This window comes from Bos taurus, chromosome 9 (assembly GCF_002263795.3).
Source record: "Bos taurus isolate L1 Dominette 01449 registration number 42190680 breed Hereford chromosome 9, ARS-UCD2.0, whole genome shotgun sequence".
NCBI lineage: Eukaryota > Metazoa > Chordata > Mammalia > Artiodactyla > Bovidae > Bos > Bos taurus.
In genome coordinates, this window is record NC_037336.1 from 26,983,380 (window position 1) to 27,010,395 (window position 27,016).

At 35.8% G+C, this 27,016-nt stretch overlaps 1 protein-coding gene across 2 annotated transcripts in view; it reads right to left on the reverse strand.

The window, feature by feature from the left end:
- NKAIN2 (sodium/potassium transporting ATPase interacting 2) overlaps positions 1–27,016 on the reverse strand; it is a 1,181,035-nt gene that overhangs the window by 620,964 nt on the left and 533,055 nt on the right. For both annotated transcript variants that reach the window (NR_198871.1, NM_001434919.1), the window contains exon 2: positions 8,734–8,871. Coding sequence is in view for 1 of the 2 variants with exons in the window: in NM_001434919.1 (NP_001421848.1) it covers positions 8,734–8,871 (138 nt within the window). In the remaining variant the exon portion in view is untranslated. The remainder of the gene's footprint in view (positions 1–8,733; positions 8,872–27,016) is intronic.

Consider the following 27,016-nt stretch of genomic DNA (forward strand, 5'->3'; position numbering starts at 1 on the left):
TCGTTGATAAACCATTATTAATATGTTAAATAATAATATAGGGAAAAAAAGTGTCTCAAATTAAGGAAGCAAAGTTTAGTACTCAGCAACAATGTGAAATTATTCATCTAAAATTTTAATATGCAAACTGAAAGCAGTATTCAATTCTTCATTATTTCAGAAGAATGAGTAGAGGTTTAATGACACTCTAATAGTTCATTATTTAAAAAAAAAAACAAGGAATGACAATTCATGAATATTGGCTTCTCTTTCTAAACATCATATTCCTGCTTCCTGAAATCAGCTGTAACCGTACTAGTTTAAAGGACTTCCCTGGTGGTTCAGACAGTAAAGAATCTGCCTGCAATGCAGGAGACCCAGGTTCAATCCCTGAGTCGGGAAGATCCCTTGGAGAAGGGAATGGCAACCCACTCCAGTAGTTTTGCCTGGAGAATTCCATGGAGATGGGATCCTGACAGGCTACAATCCATGAGTTGTACATAACTGTTGTTGTACATAATGCAAAGTATATAACTGTTGTACATAACGCAAACAGCTGGACATAACTGAGCAACTTGTACATCACGTCACATACTATTTTAATCTCGATTTTTTTGGTAACAAAACAGGATACTGATCCCAGTTTTTCCTACTTGTTTAATTTGGATTACTTATTATAACCTAAACTGATGTCATAGAAAAACTCTATAGGAATAGTAATATACATGCATGCATGTTTTGGTATATAATGAGGGTATTTTTTCAATTATATAGAAATGAATTCTCCCACCAGCTACTTAAAGCTCCTTGAAATAGATGTGGAGATACTTCTGTTCTTAATATATACTATAAATCATATGCAAATTATGTTTATATACATACATATGTACTATGTATATATATGAATTACCATTATCAAATGTTGATTGCCATAAGAAACAATTTTAAAATATCATTTTAATTCATTATTTCAGGAAATTAAGGATACTCTCTGATACTATCCTTCTGCAAAAATAAAATGTGCATCATTAGGGTTTTGTGTTCTTAATTCTGGAGACAAAAGGTCATTTCCTCACTAAATACATAACAAAAACCATTAACCTTGATATAAGAATGATATAAATTGCAGACAGCAATTTAAAATCTAACTGCTCTTCAAACAGCAAAGGCTATGACAAATTTTGGATTTGCCAAAATCTTAACAAAACCTATTTTCATTTGTCAGATAAATTATGGCCCTTTGAGCTGTGCACATAAAAGGTAGTTCAGTATGGTAGTTAAGAGTATGGCTTTGGTTAAGAGCATGGGTCCATATCCCGACTCTGCTATTTCCTAGTTACATGAGTTTGAACAGAAAATTTACAAAGTTAATGTGAGGTTTGTAGGATTTGTAGAGGAAGTAATCTAGTAGCATCTGTGAACGGTGATGGAAATGGTAAGAAAAGAAGATATATGATTACTATCACTGTGATTTTGGTATGTTGTTCTCTTCTGTTGTTTTTATGAAATCTGAATAATGGATTTTTAGCTATTTTGAATTCATTTCTAGTTTTGGGATGAGTTTAACTGACCAAGTCAGTGGTTCCAAGCTCTGCAAGGTATTCTTCTTTCTTTCAAAATAACTTGGTTAAATACAGAGAACGGGAGGGAAGGAGGGTGGGGAGAAGGTAAGAGGAAAGAAAAGGAAGGAATGAAAGAAGAAAGGGAAGAAAGAAAAAAACAGGAAAAAATAATGAGAGTTATGACAACATGTTTTGTGGTAATATCACCAAAAAAATTGCTGTGCCTTTCCCAGTTAGGAACGACATACTCCTCAGATTATCTTAGACAATTTAAAGCATGCAATTCATCAACATTTTTTGTCATTAACTAATACCTACTGGATATCTCAAATCATATTCTGCTTGCCAGTGTCTTTAGCCCAAATGAAGATGTATCTGGCAATTTCATTTATGACATAAGGTAATTCTTTCATGGGAGCCATTTGTATGTATTTATGTATGAATTATTCCACCAAAGTTAATCTGGGCTTTTCTTTGGGACTCTTGATGCTATAGAGTTATGCAATACAGATACTTTTTATGGATTCTTGCTTCAAATGTCTTTTGCTTGGAATTGAAATCATCCATTTAATTTTACTTCAACATATTATATTCTTTGAAATGCCAGAGGCCTTCAAAGGGTACTAATGAGTTCTTGTCCCAATTAACTGTTGTAAATTTTTCTTCTTTGTTCTTATGAAAGAGAAAATTAGTTAAGGAAATGAAACTCATTACCAATACTCTAAATTTTATTTGTTGCTACTGTGCTCAGTGTTTCAAGGATGCCCACATGCTTATTTTAGGCGGGGAGGAAGCTTTCAATTAATAGAATAATATGTACCATCAATAAATTGAAACTCTCTACAAATAGCAAATGTGGAAAGTGACACTTTTTTTCTTCGCCTCTATTTTTGGGCATCTGCCTTTTTGTTTTAGCAAAATTAGGCCTACAGGTAATGAACACATCATTACACTCTGTGATAACCTTGAGGGGTGGGATGGGGGTAGGATGGGAGGGAGGCTCAAGAGAAAGGGGATACATGTATACCTAAGGCTGATTCACAGTTATATGGCAGAAACCAATACAACATTGTAAAGCAATTAGCCTCCAATTAAAAATAAATTTAAAAAAATAAATAGAAGTTATCACAAAGAGAAAGTTCATTTTAATAAGAGAGAAATAAATATCAAAATGAAAATGTATAATATTTAAAAGGGTAAGGATCTTTACTAAGTAATCTATATGTAATTATTGTTATGGTAACACTAAGGCTCCACAGAAAAATGAGCAATGAATACAGCATGACAATCCCTTGAAAAGGAAATAAAAATGGCTAATGAAAATATGAAAAAAGTTCAATTCGGTAAGATAAGAAATGCAATAAAAATGACACTTTTTCTTTCAGTAGATTAAAAAAATACGAGAACAGATAGTATTCAGGGTCAGAAGGGGTGCAGTGAAAAACACTGCTGTACATTGGTGGGAGGATAATTTAATAAAATGATTCTGGATGCGTAATTGTCAACTATATACTAAAGGATTTAAACTTGTTCATATTATTTAGTTACATTTAGGTATCTTTTTTTAAGGATCAAAATCACAAATGAAGATGAGGGCATTTTTTATGGTGATGATTACAGGGAAATATTTATCATAAAAACAGGAGAACAGTATGATGTATAATGATATACACATTATTGTTGTTGTTTGGTTGCTAAGTTGTGTGGGACTCTTTTGCAATCCCTGTTGCCCACCAGACTCCTCTGTCCATGGGATTTCCCAGGCAAAAATACTGGAGTGGTTTACCATTTCCTTCTCCAAGGGATCTTCTTGACCCAGGGATCAAACCTGCATCACCTACACTGGCAAGTGGATTCTTTACCACTGAGCCACCAGGGAAGCCCCCAATGTATACCATACCATAATATATTTATTATATTATATAATACTATGTAAAGAGTTAAATAAACAATGAAATTGCTGTTGTTGTTCAGTCGCCCAGTCGAGTCTGACTCTTTGTGACCCCATGGACTGCAGCACACCAGGCCTCCCTGTCCATGACCATCTCCTGGAGTTTTCCCAAGTCCATGTTCATCACATCAGTGATGCCATTTAACCATCTTATCCTCTGATATGTTCTTCTTCTCCCTCAATCTTTCCCAGCATCAGGGAGTTTTCCACTGAGTCGTCTGTTCTCATCAGATGACCAAAATACTGGAGCATCAGCTTCAGCATCAGTTCTTCCAGTGAATATTCAGAATTGATCTCCCTTAAGATTGATTGGTTTGATCTCCTTGCTGTCCAAGAGACTTTGAGGAGTCTTCTCCAGCACCACAGTTCCAAGGCATCAATTCTTTGGCATTCTGCCATCTTTATGGTCCAGATCTCACAACCATATGTGATCACTGGGAAACCATAGCCTTGACTATATGGATCTTTGTCAGCAGAGTAATGCCTCTGCTTTTCAACACACTGTCTAGGTTTGTCATTACTTTCCTGCCAAGGAGCAATTATCTTCTGATTTCATGGCTGCAGTCACCATCCACAGTGATTTTGGAGCCCAAGAAGAGGAACTCTGTCACTACTTTCACTTTTTCCCCTTCTATTTGCCATGCAGTAATGGGGCCAGATGCCATGATCTATTTTTTTTTTTTTTTAATATTTAGTCTTAAGCCAGCTCTTTCACTCTCCTCCTTCACTCTCATCAAGAGGCTCTTTAGTTCCTCTTAACTTTTTGTCATTAGAGTGCTATCATCTGCATATCTGAGGTTGTTGATGTTTCTCCAGCCTATCTTGATTCCGGGTTGTAACTCATCCAGCCTGGATGCCATCAAGGTGTATATTATGTCAGCAAATCTGGGAGACCCAGCAGTGGCCACAGAACTGGACAAAGTCAATCCTCGTCCCAATTCCCAAGAAGAGTTGTAACGAAGAATATGCTAACCATCAGGCAATCACACTCAACTCCCATGCAAGAAAGGTCATGCTTAAAATCTTGTATGCTAGGCTTCAGCATTATGCAAACCAAGAAATTCAGATGTCCAAGCTGGGTTTAGAAAAGGAAGAGGAACTAGAGACCAAATTGCCAACATTTTCTGGATTATAGAGAAAGCAAGGGATATTTAGAAGAAAACATCTATCTCTGTTTCATTGACTATGCTAAAACCTTTGACTGGACCATGATCAAAGAAATAGCCACATGAATTCCAAAATTATTTGATATTACTTAAAATAAAAATACACATATTTGAGATGTAGCGTAATCAGATACATTTCAATTGCACACAGATGAAGAAAATGTACAAAAATATAAATAAGTTTCAGTTGTGAACTGATGAAAGTGCTTATCTCTATTTTTATATTGAGTTGTTTTATATTGTGATGTAAAATGACAAATATAGAAATCATAAAAACTTACATTTTCAGGGGAAAGGAAAAGAAATTTCATTGTTAATATCTCAATATCCAGAATACAGAAAGACTATGGATATTTCTTAACTGCTGCAGTACCGTGTTGTTAGTTACAGCTTGTTGCCAATTTTGCATTTTCCTGCTAAACCCAGATCCCTCTTTGACCAGAATTTCTGTCATCTATGATTCCATTCAAGTTTGTTTAACTAAAATTCTTTTTATCATCTTTAGGCAAACTGAAAATCCTTTATTCCATTTTTATGGCAAATTCTCTATTTTCATGAATCAACTTTTGAGTTTCAGCAGGGCATCACAGCCATGAGATTCCACTAATTTGATATATAGAAATGGTTTGTTATATAGAAATTACATAGAAATAGGTAACTAGTATAGAAATTGAGTGATACTATAACACAAACCTAAAATAGATAGCATTAACTCTGAGACAAGGTGGCAGATGGAGGCCAGAAGGACAGTGAGAAGACTATCAGGGAAAACAGGAAAAACAGTAAAGAAATGGTTTTTGAGGACTGGAGAAAAGAAGGCTCACAACAATTATTGTGGGAACAATAAGGCTAAATATTGCCTGCAGTAACTTTGAAGATAGAAAATATATCTACAAACTTGTGGATCTGGCTAATGGGATTTCCAAGCAAACGGTTGACAGTATTATTCGTCATCTTTTAGCTACGCATAACATGATATTGGTAGGCTGTAGTCCATGGGATTGCTAAGAGTCGGACATGACTGAGCGACTTCACTTTCACTTTTCACTTTCATGCAGTGGAGAAGGAAATGGCAACCCACTCCAGTGTTCTTGCCTGGAGAATTCCAGGGATGGGGAGCCTGGTGGGCTGCCGTCTATGGGGTCACACAGAGTTGGACACGACTGAAGCGATTTAGCAGCAGCAGCAGCAACATGATATTATGAGAGATGAGCTAAAGGAACAGTCCCGTTTTCAAGTACAATTTAGAGGGTACATTGTTAACTGAAGACTTGCTAGGTTGGAAAATAAAAATTTCACTTTTACAGCATCTCCAGCTGGCAAAAGATTTTCCAAGTAAAGACGTTGCCTCTAGAAAAAGAACAAATTCAGAATGGTGTCTGCAAGTCAAGATCAAATCAAAGATGCAATGCTAAGACATGCAGCTAAGACTTCAGAAAGATTTCAGAGATCCTCTCAATTATATAAAAGCTCTAACAATCTTAAAGGCATGTCATGACATTGTAACTCTTATGGAACACTGGAGACTGTATCTTATATTGAAAAGATTTGTGCATATGTAATTTAAGAAGATGAGTTTAATTTGGTACACAGAAATCTCAAAAAAATTTTTGAGAGCTGTAGCAGTTTAAAAGTGGTAGAGAGTTCAACCAATAACTTAGATTACCATACTCTATTTCAAATTGCCTATCAGGCTCTTATTAGTCTATACAGTTCAGTATTATTTTCAAATGATAATAAACACAATTTTTTTTAAAAAAGCTAAGCTTTTAAATACCAAGCATTGTGCCAACATCATTTTATATTGAGTTGGTCAAAGAGATGTTACAGAAAAACCCAATGAACTTTTTGGCCAACCCAATATAATATCCCACTCACTCCTCAAAACAAAGAAGCAAAAAACTTTTAAGCCATTCAAAAAATTTGATCCACACCTAGATTTTTATTCCAGGAACTTTATCACAAGTGGACATGACATACTTATATGGTGATACTCAGAGTAACACTATTTATTAGAATAAAATCATGGAGGAGCCTCAAAGTCTAATGGAAGAGGAATGGTAAATTGAGACTGTTTCATGTAATGGCATGTAACAATTAAATTAAAGCATGTGGCTGACTTTATTTTGGGGGGCTCTAAAATCACTGCAGATAGTGATTGCAGCCATGAAATTAAAATATGCTTGCTCCTTGAAAGGAAAATTATGACCAACCTAGACAACATATTAAAAAGCAGAGACATTACTTTGTCAACACAGGTCCATCTAGTCAAGGCTATGGTTTTTCCAGTAGTCATGTATGGATGTAAGAGTTGGACTATAAAGAAAGCTGAGCACCAAAGAATTGATGCTTTTGAACTATGGTGTTGGAGAAGACTCTTGAGAGTCCCTTGGACTACAAGGAGATTCAACCAGTCCATTCTAAAAGGGATCAGTCCTGGGTGTTCATTGGAAGGACTGATGTTGAAGCTGAAACTCCAATACTTTGGCCACCTGATGCTAAGAACTGACTCATTTGAAAAGACCCTGATGCTGGGAAAGAATGAGGGCAGGAGGAGAAGGGGATGCCAGAGGATGAGATGGTTGGATGGCATCACTGACTCAATGGACATGGGTTTGGATAAACTCCGGGAGTTGGTGACGGACAGGGAAGCCCGGCATGCTGCAGTTCATGGGGTTGCAAAGAGTCGGACACAACTGAGCAACTGAACGGAACTGAACTGAGTCAATATAATCACTGAACTGAGTCAATATAATCACAATAATAATTTCATTGTTAATGTAAGAAACTAAGGATTGGTTAGGTTATGTTGTCCAAAGTCATACAGAATTTGGTAGGTTAAAGATTTTAACCCTGGAATTATGACTACAGAAAACCCACTCCCACACACTGTACCACTTCCTTTACATTGGATAAAATTACAATTTATACAGGAAAGTGAACACTACTATCATATCTTATGCACTGAAAAACCCTCTGCAACAGAACACATCCTACTTGTATTCTTGTAAAAAGTATTACAAGATTTACATGGAAGCATACCCTTAGAGAGGACATGTGCTCATCTGGGTGTGTTCCCAGAGAAGACTATGGGGCTCCCAACTCAACCTTAGCCAGCCAGCGTACCCCTTGGTCCCAGTTGCCACCATATTGCCTGTTTCAGTACCCATGAGCTTTATCTGGGTTCCAGATGCCAGAGAGAACAACAGTAATAGGAGGGCATCTTTTATGTGAACGAGGCTTCGTAAGACCCAAGAAGGCTTGCTGGTTTGCACTGAATAAGGCAGATCTTTAGCTACAGTGTCTCATATAAATGCCTTTATCAAAAACTTGCTTTACAATTTTAAAGAGATACTATACATTTTTTGCTTTGTCAAAAACAGAAGAAGCAGAAAAAAAAAAAATGATGGCAATAAAAAAAATCTACATTAATGAAGAGCTATAGCTGAGATCTGAGACACACACAAAAGTAAAAAATCCTAAGTTATGGTTCCCATAGCAACTACAACACAGTTGGATTTCACTTTTATGTTAAGTAAGTTTAACTTGAGTGAGAATGCAAAATACTTCCTCCAAGCCAAAAAAAGAATTGTGAAAGACACAGAGTGGTCCAGACTGTTTTGGCTTTCAAGTATGTCAAATATTCACCCTAATATGTATTAACATTTTTACATTAATACTATATGTTCATTTGTATTGATTTTAAACTACCTTTATTCAGTTGACAAAATATAATTATTTAAAATGGGGAAAAGTCCCACTAGAATCTGTTAAATTGGAAAACAAGACTTTATAATTTTTCACATAGCATTTCTATCGTCCTTGTATTTACAAAAGAATATTTGCTGAAAGTACAATTTATTGGTACTTTAATAAAGTACCATTTATTGCTATTCACTGCCAAGTGTTTTAAATTTGACAGTTTTTTAAATTACTTTTGATATAACATGAAACTATATAAACAAACACATGCTACTTTAAAGATAGAGTTTACAAATAATTTTCAAGACATATATAGTTTGCATATTTTTTCTCTATTTCAATAAAATTTTTAGAAAACAGGAAGGGTACTTACTCCTGTTATGTAACGAGGTCTATATTGAATGGTTCCAAATAAACCAAGAATGACGATAATAATATGTACAAAATTTGCCAGGATAGGTGCCCACTGATATCCAAGGAAGTCAAATATTTGCCTCTCCAGCACACAAACCTAGAATAGCAAAATAGGATATATAGATAAGCACAATGATGAGAGAAAAAAAGGATCACATTGACATGATAATCAGCAACTATAAATGTGTTACCATATTTGGCATTTGTCTTTAACAGTGAGAATGACATTTTGGGGTATATTTCAAAGGAAGACTATGGGAGCTATGGATCCAGAGACAGCTGCAATCCTTTCAGGGATGATTTTGTGGCGGCATCAAGTAGTATTCGCAGGATGTCATCTGTGCAGTCACAGGATAAATTATATTGTCATATGCACTGTCAAACACTTGAAGTCATCAACCAGCAAGCTTGGGGAATGACGTCCCCATGAAGGGTTTGTTGTTAGAATCTGCTCAGATGTCATTGTATAAGTTGGGAATGGAACACACGGGGTTGATGGAGAGGAAAAAGAACTCTTCAGCAAGTCAGGAGACCAGACTTTGGATGTTGCTCTGTCACAGAGAGCCGTAGTGCCCCAGGAAGTCATTTCTTTTCTCTGGGGGTCTGATTCCTTATTTGTAAAATGTAGGACTTTGACTAATGTCTAGGGTCCTTCTAACCTTAAGAGGATTAGATTATAAATCAAATGTGACTTTTTTTTTTTATCATATCCAGTTATCTACAGTAACCAGGAAAAAAGGAGGGCCCTATAAGAAACTTCAAACAATGGAAAAAAAAAATAAAGCATCACTGTTTAAACACAAGAAACAAGGCATTTCTAATTCTTCTATATTTATCTGTGCTTAGAAACTTATAATTAAGTCATATGTAAAAATCTAAGCAGTGGGAGGAAAAGAGCAAAACCAATCAACCAAGCAACTCACCAAAAAAAAAACCAAACAAAAAAAACCCCTGAGACTGACCAGTAGTCCAGAAGTGCCATTTTACATCAACAAAGGAAACCTGAATAGCTAGCAAGTCTCTCATCAGATCTAACAAAGCAAAGGGAATGGTGTGAATTAAACTCAGCTGTATGTTTCCTGCCTGCCCTCAGGTGGAATGATAACAAACTAAAACATTGTAAACGAAACTGATGTTAAGCACAGACATTCAACAATTGGTCTTCAGCTAGCATTTAGAGGAAAATGATTTTAAAACCCCTAAGTCACTAACTATACTTTATCACTCTGCTTTAATACTTCTTGTCAAAAGGACATACTAACTCTTCAAACAGACAATTTACTTTTTAATTAAATACCTGTAGCCTAGTTTGAAGGCTTCTAGAATGATCATTATTCCCACTGCACTTCTTTAACTGACAGCACATTTTCTTATCAGGCATTGAAGGAGAAAATAAACTCATGACAACTGTTGGCATAACACCTCTATTTCCTAAGACACACCAGGTACCATGTTATACTGTAACAGCGATAGTCCAGCCTAATAAAATCTTAAGTTTCACTTAGTCTTGGCAGTGAATTAAAAAAAAAAGAAAAGAGAGAGAGGGACAGGGAGGATCTCGGATTTATATTCTATCCTACATATTCTAAATACAAAATACCTACCAGAGTCCCAGCAGTGGAATATGATATTCTGATTGATTAACAGTCTGTCATGGAATATGCACATAACCCAAGCCTCATAAACTCTGAAATGTCTCCTGATGAAACACTCCTTCAACTGTTTCCATGCAGTCAACACTTCTTATGAAGAGGCCCATTTGTGATGTTAAGCAGTATTACATGTGCCTTGTTGGAATCCATCAATGTTACCAAAAGATAAGTGGATGTTCTCAGCATTGCTAATCGTCTATATAAAAGCTCCTTCTAACACAGAACTCTCATATCCTTATCCTATGAATAAACAGTAAGTAGAAATGTGAAACAGCAGCAAGAAGCATTTAAACTCTATAAATTTTGAGCATCATAACTGTGGGGACACAGCAGGGAAAAAGTAGAGAGGATGAAGCACATCATTCAAACAGTGGGAAATCTCTCAATAAATGCTCCAATTATGGAACAAAAGAGCAAGCGCCATCGTTAATTATAAAAAATATATAGATGATAATATACTCACTAAGACTGCAAAGCTAAAATGAAGTTGCATCAACATTTATCAACCTTTTTTATGACAGAACTAATAGTTCCATCAAACATTACTTACGAGGTTATGCAGACTGAACAAGCTAATGTGCAGTTTTTCACTTATAGCACTTCCGCTATTATAGTATTTCACTTATATAGTATTTCTCCTCTTTTTGATAGGCTCTTTAGTCATCATAAGAAGCTCTACCACAAGTTCTACTATTGAGATCTAGGGCCAAAGAATTGAAGATTTCAGTGCATACAAAGGGAATAACAATTTATAAAGTGGGTACAGACTCTCCTAAGAATTCCTTCCTAGAGGAAGTATATTAATTATGAAATTACAGGGAAATTGTGGCACTAGAGGGAAGAGCATGTTTTATTTTTTAATTTTTTAAAGTATACTTGATTTCTAAAGTTGCGTTAATTTCAGGTGTACAGCATAGTGATTCAGTTATGTACACATACACACAAAAATATATATGTTCTCTTCAATATTACTTTCCTGTATAGGTTATTACAAAATAATGAGAATGATCCCCTGTGCTATACAATAGGTCCTTGCTGATTATCTATTTTATATTTATTAGTGTGTATGTTCATCTTAACCTCCTAATTTATTCCCTCACCCCCTTTGATAACCTAAATTTGTTTTCTATGTCTGTGAGCCTTTTTCTGTTTTGTAAATAAGTTCATCTGTATCTCTCTCTCTTTTTTAGATTCCACACATAAGCAATATCATATCTTTCTCTGGCTTACTTAATATGATAATTTCCAGGTCCATCTGTGTTGCTACAAATGGCAATATTTCATTCTTTTTTATGGTTGAGTGCGATTCCTTAAACCACTCACTACAGGTGGGGCATTCATACTACTCCCTGATCATATATCACTTCATCGAATCTGCACAACACCCAGAGAGAGAAACATTACCGTCTTATTTTTCAGACTAAGAAATCCAAGATGTATTATGTCTAAGTGCTTCTCCTACAGTCTCAGAAATGGTAAATGGTCCAAGAGGAATGTAAGCCTATGGGCATGGCCAGTGCAGTGTCTCTACTTTAGAACTCTCGCCACACCTAGCTCCAAAAGAAAATGCTTTCATAGATTATGTTGGAGGCCTATGCTGGGTACAGGATATATGTGACTTTTTCACCTTATTTATTTTAGAATAGCATAGAGAATGTCTTTGATCATGCCTATCAACTTATAATATCAGAATAATCATCATTGGTCAAGGCAGAGCTCCTTTTTATTTTATTTTCTAAGAAGACTCTACACATGGACATCACCAGATGGTCAATATTGAAATCAGATTGATTGTACTCTTTGCAGCCAAAGATAGGGAAGATATATAAAGTCAGCAAAAACAAGACCTGTAGCTGACTGTGGCTCAGATCATGAACTCCTCATTGCCAAATTCAGGCTTAAATTGAAGAAAGTAGGGAAAACCACTAGACCATTAGGTATGACCTAAATCAAGTCCCTTATGATTATACAGTGGAAATGGCAAATAGATTCAAAGGATTAGATCTGATAGACAGAGTGCCTGAAGAACTAGGGACTGAGGTTCCTGACATTGTCAGGAAGCAGTGATCAAGACCATCCCCAAGAAAAAGAAATGCAAAAGGCAAAATGGTTGTCTGAGGAGGCCTTACAAGTAGCTGATAAGGAAGACAAGGAAAAGACAAAGTAGATAAAGAAAGATATATCCAAACTTCCAAAGAACAGCAAGGAGAGATAAGAAAGCCTTCCTCAGTGATCAATGCAAATAAATAGAGGAAAACAACAGAATGGGAAAGACTAGAGATCTCTCCAAGAAAATTAGAGATACCAAGGGAACATTTCATGCAAAGATGGGCTCGATAAAGGACAGAAATGGTATGGACCTAACAGAAGCAGAAAATATTAAGAAGAGGTGGCAAGAATACTCAGAAGAACTGTACAAAAAAGATCTTCATGACCCAGATAATCACGATGGTGTGATCACTCACCTAGAGCCAGACATCCTGGAATGTGAAGTCAAGTGGGCCTTAGGAAGCATCACTACGAACAAAGCTAGTGGAGGTGATGGAATTCCAGTTGAGCTATTTCAAATCCTGAAAGATGATGCTGTGAAAGTGCTGCACTCAAAATGCCAGCAAATTTGGAAAACTCAGGAGTGGGCACAGGACTGGAAAAGGTCAGTTTTCATTCCAGTCCTAAAGAAAGGCAATGCCAAAGAATGCTCAAACTACCGCACAATTGTACTCATCGCACATGCTAGCAAAGTAATGCTCCAAATTCTCCAAGTCAGGCTTCAACAGTATGTGAACTGTGAATTCCCAGATGTTCAAGCTGTTTTTAGAAAAGGCGGAGGAACCAGAGATCAAATGGCCAACATCTGTTGGACCATTGAAAAAGCAAGAGAGTTCCAGAAAAACATCTACTTCTGCTTTATTGACTACACCAAAGCCTTTGACAGTGTGGATCACAACAGACTATGGAAAATTCTTCAAGAGGTGGGAATATCAGACCACCTGATCTGCCTCCTGCGAAATCTGTGTGCAGGTCAAGAAACAACAGTTAGAACTGGACATGGAACAAGAGATTGGTTCCAAATCGGGATAGGAGTATGTCTAGGTTGCATATTGTCACCCTGCTTATTTGACTTATATGCTGAATACATCATGAGAAATCCTGGGCTGAAGGAAGCACAAGCTAGAATCAAGATTGCCAGGAGAAATGTCAATAACCTCAGATATGCAGATGACACCACCCTTATGGCAGAAAGCGAAGAACTGAAGAGCCTCTTGATGAAGTGAAAAAGGAGAGTGAAAAAGTTGGCTTAAAACTCAACATTCAGAAAACTAAGATCATGGCATCCAGTCCCATTACTTCATGACAAATAGATGGAAAACAATGGAAACAGTTAAGAGATTTTTTTTGGCGGGGGACTCCAAAATCACTGTAGATGATGACTGCAGCCATGAAATTAAAAGACGCTTACTCCTTGGAAGGAAAGCTATGACCAACCTAGACAGCATATTAAAAAGCAGAGACATTACTTTACCAGTAAAGGTCCATTTAGTCAAACCTATGGTTTTTCCAGTAGTCGTGGATGGATGTGAGATTTGGACTATAAAGAAAACTGAGTACTGAAGAATTGATGCTTTTGAACTGTGGTATTGGAGAAGACTCTTGAGAATCCCTTGGACTATGAGGAGATCCAATCAGTCCATCCCTACAGAAATCAGTCCTGAATATTCATTGGAAGGACTGATGCTGAAGCTGAAATTCCAGTACTTTGGCCACCAGATGCAAAGACCTGACTCATTGGGAAAGAGCCTCAAGCTGGGAAAGATTGAAGGCGGGAGAAGAAGGGGATGACAGAGGATGATATGGTTGGATGGCATCTCCGACGTGATGGATATGAGTTTGAGTAAACTCTGGGAGTTGTTGATGGACAGGAAGCCTGGCATCCTGCAGTCCATGGGATCACAAAGAATTGTACATGCCTGAGTGACTGAACTGACTACTGACTGAAATTGTCTCCTTCTATGCATGCCTCAATGTTTCTCCTTTCTTGTTCCCTGGACTCTTCTTACTTTATACTCTTTGAGATGCCTGACATACAAATATATGCATATAGCCTTGAAAAACATTATTGCTGTTTGTGTGTGTGTGTTTATGACATTTTCATCTAAAAAACATTTTAGGGAATAAATAACTTTCATGTTTGCCTGGTAGTGGTGGAGGTTTATATGCTAAGTCGTCTCCAACTCCTGGAACCCAATGGACTGTAGCCTGCCAGGCTTCTCTGTCTTCTGTCCATGGGATTTCCCAGAGCAAGAATACTGGAGTGGGTGGTCATATCCTATGTCTATTGTGCTGTATATAAATTCTGGTTTTTGGTCATTTGGCTTCTGCACAATACCCATTATAAATGCATAACTTTTTTCTTTCCACAAAGAAAAAGTTTGCACAATTTTTTCTTTCCACAAAGAAATACTATTCTTGAGGCTTTTTAAAAACATAAATTGGGGCTATTCTGTATCAGCTATTAAAACTATTGTCTCTGCATCTGAGATCATCACTTCTTCTTTTCCTTTAGATCATCAATGTGATTGATTATATTGACAAGTTTTCTCAGGTTCAATTAACATTTTTTTCCTGGGAAAATCTTTATTGAATTGGAATACTATTTTATCACATTTCCAGTTTGGGTTAAATACAAACTTACTTCAGAGTTTTGTATTTCTAAACTGATGTATAATTCAATTTTCTTTTTCTCTCATTCTCCGATTCTGTTATGAAGATTGCATTGGCTTGAAACCTAGGTAAGGCTCAACATTTATTTAGACACTTAACAAACTTTGAAGAAACCAATCAATTCTATGTTCTATTCCCAAAAGCAACCTGTGTCAACTTAGGATAAAATGGTAAAGTTCATAGATTTTCCTAAATTGTTAGGTTGGTGCAAGCATACAGGCAAATATCTGCTGTGTGTGCACACATTCTTTTCTATCATTTTATTTACACAAATGAGATTGCAATGTAAATATGACCTTTCACTTGCACTTCCTACTTAGTAATGTGTTGTAGAGACTTCTTTACATCAACACATTCTGTTTTCATAGCTCTACCTCATTTTACCCTTATTTAGATATTCCATTTTCATAGTTTTTAAAATTCTGTTGGACTTTAATATACACAGGTTGCATTAAACAGCTTTGTATATGTGTGTTGATATATCCACATATATACAATTGGAAATGGTGGGTCAAATTCTAGTTGTATAATTTCAAATATTATAACCACTGTTATTCTTTGGCATGTATGTATGTACTAATACATAGACATGAAAAATACTTTTCTCTTCTGCATGATTTTAAATGTGAATTCTAATCGTATTGTTAGTTTAGTCAAGTATGCTTATACTGAAAAGTTTTCAAAAACCTTTCTGATAATTACCATTAAGTAATATTTATCTTATTTCAATGGCAATAAATGTTCATAAAAAGTACCTGTGCAATGTCTTCCTGATAAATAAACTGACTTTTCAAGCTGGAAGAGACTCATTCCACCCTCGTCAATTTACGTCTGAGAAAATTGGGTTCCATTATGTTAATAGTTTGTTAAACTAAGTTTGACCTCTTAATAGGAGAATATTCAGTCTGAAACAAATATGCTTCAGTGTTTGCAAGGCAAATGGAAAATGTTTCTGTTTCTTTGCTGGATATTTCCATTAATTTTTTATGAGGAAACCAATGGATATATTAAAATATATATTTTTAACACTTAAATTGTACACTTAGGGCTAGCTGTTTTCAGTTGGTGGGGTGTGGAACTAGTTTCTTTAAAATGCACTTTGCTAATTACAATTATTTCTTAATAAATTTTTCTCCCAGATATTGACATTATTTTCTTATGTTTGTAAATTTTAATTTCAGCTATACAAATAATATAAAATAAAACTTATTCATGACCTTTGATAAAAAATAGGCTTTTTTTTCCTATCACATTAGAACATGAGTTCCTCCATTAGGGGAAAAAAAAATGGTGTTAAAGGCTAGAAACAACCAAATTAAATTTCTACAGCAAAATTATAAACTGAAATTGAACTGAAATTGCACTTATACACGAGTACCCTTTTCTCCTCTTTGTACGTGTCTGCTTTCAATGTCTCTACTCCCCTTAAGGAACCTGAGATTTCAGATCATCTCAACTCTCAAATCTCTGAGTAAAATAAATAAGGTAACACAGATGTTAGGCAGATAGAGTGCTTCCAATGAAAGTTCATCTGCAATGTCAAAGAAATGACAAAGTCGGCCAAAAGTTGGTTAGCATACAAACTGTGGAAATTCAGGACTCAATAAAGAAATAATTTGTATTTTAGTTTTTTTCAGGAGAGGATAACTTGTAAAATTAGCTTTGTTTTAGCATGAAGAGTAGGAAACAGGGGAGAAAATCAAGATGAAAACTGAAATAGGCTTTAACAGTTCCCAGAATGGGTTCAAAGTTCCTCTTTCATCCATAAGGACCGTGGGAGTTTAGATAAACTTCCAAGCAGACATAGAGTATAGCTATCTATTTATCAAAATTTTGTTAACAGAATTGCTGCTAAATTTTCTTCCTGCATTCCAGTAGAGTATGGCCAATTTATTGCTCCCAGTTTTATCCACTATTTCCTGCTGCAGAGAGAACATAAAACACCCCGAGAGGAAATGAGGAAACAGGTCTGGCACTGTTTCCTTGATTCATATAGGAGTCTGGTCCTTCGGCAAGAAGTTCCTGCCCTAAGATCTTGCCTTGGATTTATGTTTCTCCTGTGTCTGCCTCCCTGGGGCAGAATATTCTGTGTCACTGCTGTCTGCTTATGTTGGTAAAGCTGCTAATTCTGTCTGTGTTTATTCTGTCCCTTTGCTGCATCTTGTCATGCTAGATCTCATCCACAATCTGGTTACTTACCCTCCCCTGAAGTCTTCTACAATGAACTGTAATTTTGAGCATGTTTCAGATTTGTCTCCTCCAGAATCAGACAAATTAGTTTCTCTTATTTTTAAGCCAATTCCCAAGAAGGCTGTAAAGACTAGAGATATTGGGTCTTTATAAGATTGTTGAGGTGGTGGGTTCTTTGTGATATCGTATAAAAACATCAATATTATAAAGCAAAACTGTGTAATTATGACTGATGATGCCCTCTCCCCACTTAAGGTTATCTGTGTTCAAAATGGACAAGGTAAGTGAGAACATATGCGATCTTTTAAATGTTACATGCAGGTGATGGAAGAGACACATTTCTTTCATTTCAACAAGTGACCTGATTCATATATGAAATGAAGAGAATAAACTAAAAGTAGGGTCTGCAATGATTACACATGTAAGATATGGACAAAACCGAGCTCAGAGCTTAACTTGAAGTTTTAGGTACTCTTAAGTAACTGAAATTATTCAAGTGTGTGTGGGAATGTGTGTACATTTGTATGTGCAGGTAGGTGTTCATGTGTATTGGTGTGTACACTGGTATTCACTAAAGGATATAAAATGAAATTGAAAGATGTTTGATAAAAAATGGTTCACAGATAGCAATTTATCCTAATTCAGTTGAAACAAGGATTTTCTATCTCATTCCACCTAATTGCCTTTCTTTAAAAGCAAGACAAAAAATTAAACCATAAATACAAATGACAAAAACATCACCAAAAGACATCTGGCCCCAATGGCTCTGGTTATAATAGAAATCAATGTGTCATAGTGGTACAGAATTCAAGTTTTGGAATTGGAAAGTCAAGTTTGAACTCTAACTAGCCATGTTACTGCAAGAGGTAACCTAATTGCTATGAATCTGTTTCTTTATCTATAGATTAGGGATATTGTATTACATAGCTCCTAAGATTTTCATGAAGATTAAAGTAATAAAGTACATAGAATACTTATTAAAATGCCTAGGCTGTTTTCTAAAATAGTCGCTATGATTAGTATTTCAACAATACAAGTTTATATACTGGATTACAATACAAATGTTATTCCAGACTAACACTTGTGTAGAATTTTTTGGTTAGAAATGATCATGTATTTCTCATTCTATTGATCACAGTGCAAATAATAACATGGCAGTCATGAATAACCTTTATTATTCAAAGGAATCTTTCTTAATGAATGTTTTCCTGCCTATTTCAATACTCCATTGTATCTAATCTATTGTAGTACTTTTCCTGTGGTGGTGGTGTTTTCCGATTTGCGACCCCATGGATTATAGCAAGTCAGGCTCCTCTGTCCTTCACTATCTCCCAGAGTTTGCTCAAATTCATGTCCATTGAGTCTGTAAGACTACCTAATCATCTCATCCTCTGCTACCCCCTTATCCTTTTGCCTTCAATTTCTGTGCTGTGCTTAGTCGCTCAGTCGTGTCCAACTCTATGACCCCATAGACTGTAGGCCACCAGGCTCTGCTGTCCATGGGGATTCTCCAGGCAAGAATCCTGGTATGGGCTCCTATGCCCTCCTCTCAAATTCTGTAATACTATGCTAAAAAAGAAAAGATTTGAAACTCAAGTCTTCTGGCATTTCCCATCATTCTCCCCATTTTTCAGATGAGATAAGAATCAACATGTATTTTTTAAAAAAATTATCTCCATATAGTTAATCACAGTAAAGATTTTCAAGCAAATTCTGGTGAAGATGTGGCATAAGCTCAATGGAACTAAATAAAAATAAGTGTTTACATTTCTTACAAACATTACTGTAACACAATGCATGGTATTTCTTAACCAATCTTCACTGAAATGCATAGACACTTATTTCTGAGGTTGAGTTAATAGGGTTATTTAATTGACCTACATAGGAATCAAACAGTATATTTTAGGACCTTCTCTGCTATTGTGTGTAACAATGCCACTTATATATAATTCTAAGTATGCTAGCTAAAATTCTAGTTGTTGTGATAACAGAATCCTTTATTACTGCTCACAGCTGTTCATTCCGCATAGCAATTTATAACCATTTCATAGTGAACACTCATGCTATCAAAAGACAAGTTGATGACTAGCATATTATACTAGATTTAAAAAAAAAAACAGAAAATAGTCTTACAAAAAAGTAGTACAAAAAGTTAACACTAGAACACAGAAAAATTTTTTTGTTTGTTGGGGAACTGAGCTTATTAAGTCAAATGATCACTTGATCGGTGTGCTCCTATGTGAAAATATGTGTGTATGTGTACAAACACTAAATATTATTTGATTTTTAGAAGCAGAATTTTTTTCAAATTAAACACTATTTTTACAATAATTACTCAAAATTCTTTGAGTATTTATTATATCCCATGCAACCTAATAAGCACTTCAGTGTAGTAAGTCAGTGGTTACTTTTAAATCATGCATTCTACAAGGATTATCTATCATTACCTTTATTGTATGGATTAGGAAATATATCCCTTGTTCAAGATCATGATTATAGAGTTGGGCTCAAACCCCAGTCATTCTAACATCAATGCTCATGTTGATAACCACAAACAATTTATAACTAAATATAAATTAGAACCTATGATTTTGATTTTAAAATTTTTAGGGGCACCAATTCTGCTTTACTAACAAATACTTCTCTAAACATGTAAGCATGAGAGATTTCTGTTTTGGCTACAAAAGATTAAAAAACACACTATAACTATTTTTATATATAGCTCAATGGTTTGAAAATTCACAATCATTGATTATCCCACAATGTAATCATCATCATTATTACTCTATTATTACAAATTATGTAATGCTCTACAGATGAATTTACAATTAAGACAGAACCTTTTGAAAATAAGGTCAAATTTTATCCTATTGATGCATTTAATAGACTAATAATCCGGCAAAGTCACAACAAAATGACATTTATCTGGAGTCGTGCTGTGAAATGGTTTCATACCTTAGTAGCCAAACTTTCATTGAAGAAGTTTAAAGTTTCCCTATGCTCATATGAAATAAGCTAAAAATATCACAGTCCAAGTCCTCTGAGTAGATGGATCATTGTTTTGATTTTTCCACTGAGTCTATAATTTCCCTCACTGGAAACCCTACTTCCCAGAAGAATCAGAACACATCAAAACGCCAGCTGTTCTTGGTAGTTTTCACGGCTCACTCAAAGTACATGACAGGTATGAGTTAGGGAGCTTTTAATGTTAACTATTTGACCTTGAATCTCTAGTATCTCCACAACAAAGTCTTAACTGATTCAAGGTGAAACTAATGCACAAATAGTTTAAATACTAATAACGTAGGAATGTCCACTGTGTAGAAGACCTTGACCATAAACTTTTAAATCATGTATCCTACAGCACTGATCGTATACTGCAATACTGAGCGATGCAAAGCGCTGTCTCAGGCATCAGTGAGGTGTGTGTTTGGGAACAGGTAATGAGATGAATCAGACTTCACGTTGTCTGGCAGAATTAGTCTTATACCATGAGATATGCTAATATCTGAAATGCTTATTAAGACAGAAATTCTCAAAACTCTCAAGAGGGCCCAGGTGTTCAAATGGCATCCCTGCTGCGGAGCTATATATCTGGTTCTGATCCATTGCCAAACCCCCTATTGCTCATGTAGCAAGTATATACAAACAACATTAAAAAAAAGGTGGCTAATATTACCAATACACAACAGAGCAAATGAAGGATGGGTTGACTCTATTTCAATAAGGGACTTTCAGATTTGAGTAGAATAAGTTGCTAAATTCATCATCAGTATCATTTATTTTTTTACTATGGATTTTTTATTCATCAAGAGCTCGGAGAAAGTCAAATAACAAAAATAGCTTGCAATGTTCTTATTTTCATGTATCATATGATACCGCTCTCTCATAGCAAATGACTTTCTCCAGAGAAAACTCTACTGCTATTTTTTAACAGCACAATCACATTAAACATATTAAAGCTGCCATCTGGAGAATTTGAAATTTGTCAACAAGGTAAAAATGCAGACACACTTTTTTTTTTTTTTTTTCTGAAAAGCAGATAAGGAGTCCAAAAAACATGTCTCATATATCATTATCAGAGAAGTAATGTCTAGGCAGTTTTCAGGTTTGGTCCTAATAAATATCTGTGTATGTTTGTAAATAATTTTATTTTGTGAATTCAAAACAAGGCAAAATGCCACTCCAATCCTCCTGGCCTTACCCCCCATTTAAGGCAGTGAACTAATACAGTAATTACTGTCAGCAGCATTCCCTGTTAAACAGATGCCGTATATTTAACAGGATTGGTGGTATAGCTGCACTTCCTGTCACAGGAAACAGAAGTAGATATCACAGTGTCCAGCACTCTGGCGTCTTCCCTGTCTCTTTCCCTCCCATCTGCTTGCTGTTCTCCTTTTTAAGGAAGGCACCAGCCAGGGCTTCAAGGCACTGTTTCTTTGACTGCAGCGAGGCAGCCATATGGAAGATGTCAATCAAACCTCTCAAACTCTAGGTTACATCTCTTTCATAAAATTCAGTTTCATAAGGATGGGAGATGGAATGACAGCCTCACTTACTCTGACTGCTAAAGGCCAATCAAGAGTTGAAATGAAAGCAGAAATGTTATCAAGATCACTCCCATGTACTGGCAGTCACTGCAGCCCTGGGTTATATCAGAAATAGCTAGTAGGAATACAAGAGAATATCACTGCAGACAGCTAAAGGCACATTTTAGAATTTGTCATGAGGTCTGCTGTTTCTGGCATGGTAAATACCATGTCTTCATGTGCCCTTAAAATAACCATCTTATTGAATTCAACACAGATATGGAGCTGCTGTTCTGAATAAGAGGCAGTCATAATATTTGTTTTCCTGTTGACAGAAGGTGTCGGTGGCTGTCCATGGTTGAATGTAATAAGACACGATATTCTCTATTGGCTTTAGGAGTTTTACCATAGACTCCATTAATGTAGCATAGATAACTGGTACAGGCTTAAAATGACAAATTCTGTCAAGCTATGAAATGCATTTCATACCTTAAATTTAAAAATTCAAGCATTACAGGCATTCCTAAATCACACGTATGGTTTCTCTGTCTGTATGCACACATATTTCATATACTACAGTTGCTATTCATAGCCCTATCCCAAGCATTTTACACACAGAAGCTTATCTAATGAGGTAGATAATATTATCTTCATTTTTAAAGATGAGAAAACCAAGGCAGAGAGAGTGGTTAATTTGCCCAAGTTCATATGGTTATTAGTAAAGATGATTTGTCCAGAGTCCAAGCTTTGGACCATAATCATATCACATCCCATGTAATACTAAAATACATATGCATAGATTTATATGCTACATGTACGTTTTTGTAGATATAAACATATACACATACATACACACACACACATACTTCACTATGCTTTGTTTCAAAAATTTTTAATGTAATGAACTCATCATACCATATATTATTTTCAGTGGGTTCATGAGTAAGCTGAGTATATAACACAAAACACTACCTGATTCAATTGTTCGTATTTGTTCCCACATAATGTAGCCCTCAGCATGGAACCATATTTCTGAAACGCTATGTCTTCTCTCTGCCAGTGATATAGTTTCATTCCACTGGCAACGGGGGATAAATTAGACAATACCTCTGAAATGCTGCTATTACCTGGACATAAATTTGGGATGCTATATCTCTTTAAGTGGTCCAATTTATTTATGAGCTTTTCAAAGCTCAGAACTAACTATAAATATGAATATTATACTCATGTCTTGAGTTCAATGTCAAGCAGTAGAATTTCAATAAAACGTGGTCATAAATAATAGGATTCTAGGGCTACTCCCACATTCTTTTGTTCTGATTAGTTGAATTGCATGATGCAAATTGTGGCTACATGTGTTTCTGCTCCCATCACTTACGTGTTTATAGAGTGCCTGTTGTAAACACAAACTCAAACCTGGTTATATCAGTTGTACTTCGAATGTATATCACTGTGCAACTCAAATATTATGTATACAGTTAATTAATGAGTACAAAAATATACATTCTTAAAAATTAAAAATAATACATTTAACATATTAGAAAGACTACATAAAGTCTACATAAAGACATTAAAGTAAATTTCTAAATGATAGTTGGAAAAAAACAATGATGAAATCTAAAGAAGTCTTTTCCCAAAAGATTTTATATCTTTAAGTTCTTATTCTACTGTAATGAAACCAACACATAAATATCCATAGAAAATAAATTACGGATTTTTTAATGTAAGAAAGAAAATGTCAGCTACTGATTCCACACACAAAGAAGAATCCTTAGTCTTACATCAAAAGAAGAGTTTTTATAGTTTGAGTTAAGATGAAATGTGTCGGATACATATGTATCACTTTTATAAGTCACTGCCTTAAAATGTTTTAACTGACCCAATATCTAAAGAGAAGGTTATAATGTGTCATTATTCTGGACTGCAAGGAGATCAAACCAGTTCATCCTAAAGGAAATCAATCCTGATTTTTCACTGGAAGGACTGATGCTGAAGATCCAATACTTTGGCCACGTGACTCAAGGAGCTGACTCATTGGAAAGGACCCTGATGCTGGGAAAGATTGAAGGCAGGAGGATCAGGGGATGACAGAGGATGAGATGGTTGGATGGCATCACTGACTCGATGGACATGAGTGTGAGCAAAGTTCCGGGAGTAGACGATGGACCGGGAAGCCTGGTGTGCTGTAGTCTACGGGGTTGCAAAGAGTTGAATATGACTGAGTGCACTAAACTGAACTGATTCTGGAACCCAACATATTTGTGATAATTCTTTGTACAATATAAATAACATACCCACTGCATCACGTCATAGTTTAGAACGTTCAAACGATTCTCTAGAGCCTAGTTCCTGATATTGTTTAGGAAAAAATAAATCTTGACCAATATCTCATACTTTGGAGCAAAGGAAAGCCAGAAAGGTAAACAATAAACATTCTTAACTTCCTTCATGAAAATGGCTGTAGCTTTTTAAAGCTATCAATTCTTCTTCTCAGATCCATAGATAATTAATCAGAACTCTACATGCATTTTCTCAGTGCTTTACAATCTCAGCAGAAATAACCATCAGGTGCTAGAGCTGTATTGTTTCTCCCAGTTCTGAGAATAATTCTCACCTTTTCAGAATGTATCATAAAGATTTATTTGTTGGCAAGGCTTTCTGAAAAGCATTTTCTTTTTCTATAGTTGGAAATTTCAAGAAATGCTGAAATATCCGTGCTGTCTTCATATAATCCCCTTATAATTAGGTTAAACTGTTCCCCCCCCCACATTCCAGGTGTACAGCATTACACTTTGACACCTCTAGAAGCTACAAAGTGATCACTGCCATAAGTCTGTTACCATCCATAACCATATGACTCATTTCTACCCTTCACTCATTTTGCCTACGACCAACCCTCTTCCCCTTTAGCAGCCACTGAGATATTCTCTATATCTATAAATTTATTTTTATTTTATCATTTGTTTTGTTCAGATTTCACAGAGGAGTTAAATCATATGATCTTTGTCTAACTCCATCTGACTTATTTTGATTAGCATAACATCAATACCTTCAAGGTCCATCCATGTTGTTGCAAATGTCAGGATTTTATTCTTCTCTGTGGCTGAGAGAAGAATCTCTGCGGTACTACGTCGTATATGCACACACACACATATGTCCACCGCATCTTTTTTATCCATTCCTCTATCTATGGACACTTAGGTTGTTTCCATTTCTTGGCTATTTTAAATGAAGCTGTGATAATAACAGGGGTGCCTATAACCTTTTGAATTATTGTTTTCCTGTTCTTAGCATAAAGAGTGGAAATGGAAAAGCCTAGTCACGTTGTAATTTTATTCTTAGTTTTTTGAGGCATCTCAATACTGTTTTCGATAGTGGCTGCCCAATTTACAGTCCCAACAACGGTGAATTGTCCCCCTTTCCCCACATCCATTCTAACAACTGGTATTTCAAACCTTTTAACAGTCATCTCAACAGGTGATAACTTGTAGTTTTGATTTCTATTTCCCTAATAGTTACTGGCAAAGGTCAGTTTTCATTCCAATCCCAAAGAAAGGCAATGCCAAAGAATATTCAAACTATCACACAATTGCAGTCATCTCACACGCAAGCAAAGTAATACTCAAAATATTCCAAGCCAGGCTTCAACAGTACATGAACCGAGAACTTCCACATGTTCAAGCTGGATTTAGAAAACGCAGAGGAACCAGAGATCAGATTGCTAGCATCCCCTGGATCACAGAGAAAGCAAGATAATTCCAGAAAAACATATACTTCTGCTTCATTGACTACACTAAAGCCTTTGACTGTGTGGATCACAACAAACTGGAAAATTCTTAAAGAGATGGGAATACCAGACCACCTGACATGCCTCCTGAGAAGCAGGTCAAGAAGCAACAGTTAGAACCACACATGGAACAACTGACTGGTTCAAAATTGGGAAAGGAGTACGTCAAGGCTGTACATTGTCATCCTTATTCAACTTATAAGCAGAGTACATCATGTGAAATGTTTGGCCAGATGAAGCATAAGTGGGAATCAAGATGACCAGGAGAAATATCAATAATCTGTGATATGCAGATGACATCACTCTTATGGCAGAAAGCGAACAGGAACCAAAGAGCCTCTTGATGAAGCTGAAAGAGTAGAGTGAAAAAGCTGGCATATTTCATCTATCAGATACTATTAGTTTGTATCTCATTTAACTGTCTAAACAAGAAAGATATTAAAATACCCATTTGATAGATGAGTAACTGACTAAACTGAAGGTTAAATATGTTGCTTAAGAAAAACAAACAGCAGTTGTGGAATTTGAAACTACATCTGATAAGTGAAGTTGATACTCTCTCTCCTATATTACCTCTCTATGCAAAACAGTGCTTAAGAAACTTTGATTTGTGCAAAAGTCTTTGACACCTTTAAGAATTTGTCTATCTCTGTGACTGGTTAGTCACATGTCTTGGGGAGAGGTTTGCCCAAAGTAGTACAAATGTTATTGGTGAAAAGGCAAAAAAGTCCAGTTGAATTTGATGTGTATTATAAATTGTTGAAAAATAGTCTAAAGCTATTTATCTCATTTAACAGGAGACAATATCAAAGTTATACACACACACACACACACACACATATATATAACAACAATCAAACTGACAAAATAAAAAACAACTAATTCTTAAAATAGTGCTGTTTCCTGCTACATTGACCCTTTAGTCTCTGGGCTTGTTGCTATTGTTTGTTTTGGTTTTGAATTCTCTCTGAATTCATTTGCTTCACTGAGAACCACACTTAATGCTGGCCCCAGACCTCAGTCCCTGGTCTCCAGCTGAGCTCTGCCAAGTCCACCATTAGTGACCAAGTCCACAATCTCACCAGCTAATCGACAGAGCAGCTTTTCCTGGAATGACATCACCAAGGTGCTGTACCCTCCTGCCACTTTCCCATTTCCAGTTGTTTCAAGAGTGTTGCTGGCCTAGCAAAGTCTAAACCCTCAGGTGTAATTATAGTTCTGTAAATGCACAGAGAATCAAGCAATATCATGGTGGGAATTAGAAAGCAGCCTGGTCAGTAAAGCACAATCTGCTAATTGCACTGATGGCTTTTCTATAAGATAATAATCATGGGTCTTTCGATAAAAGGCAGCAAAATTGCC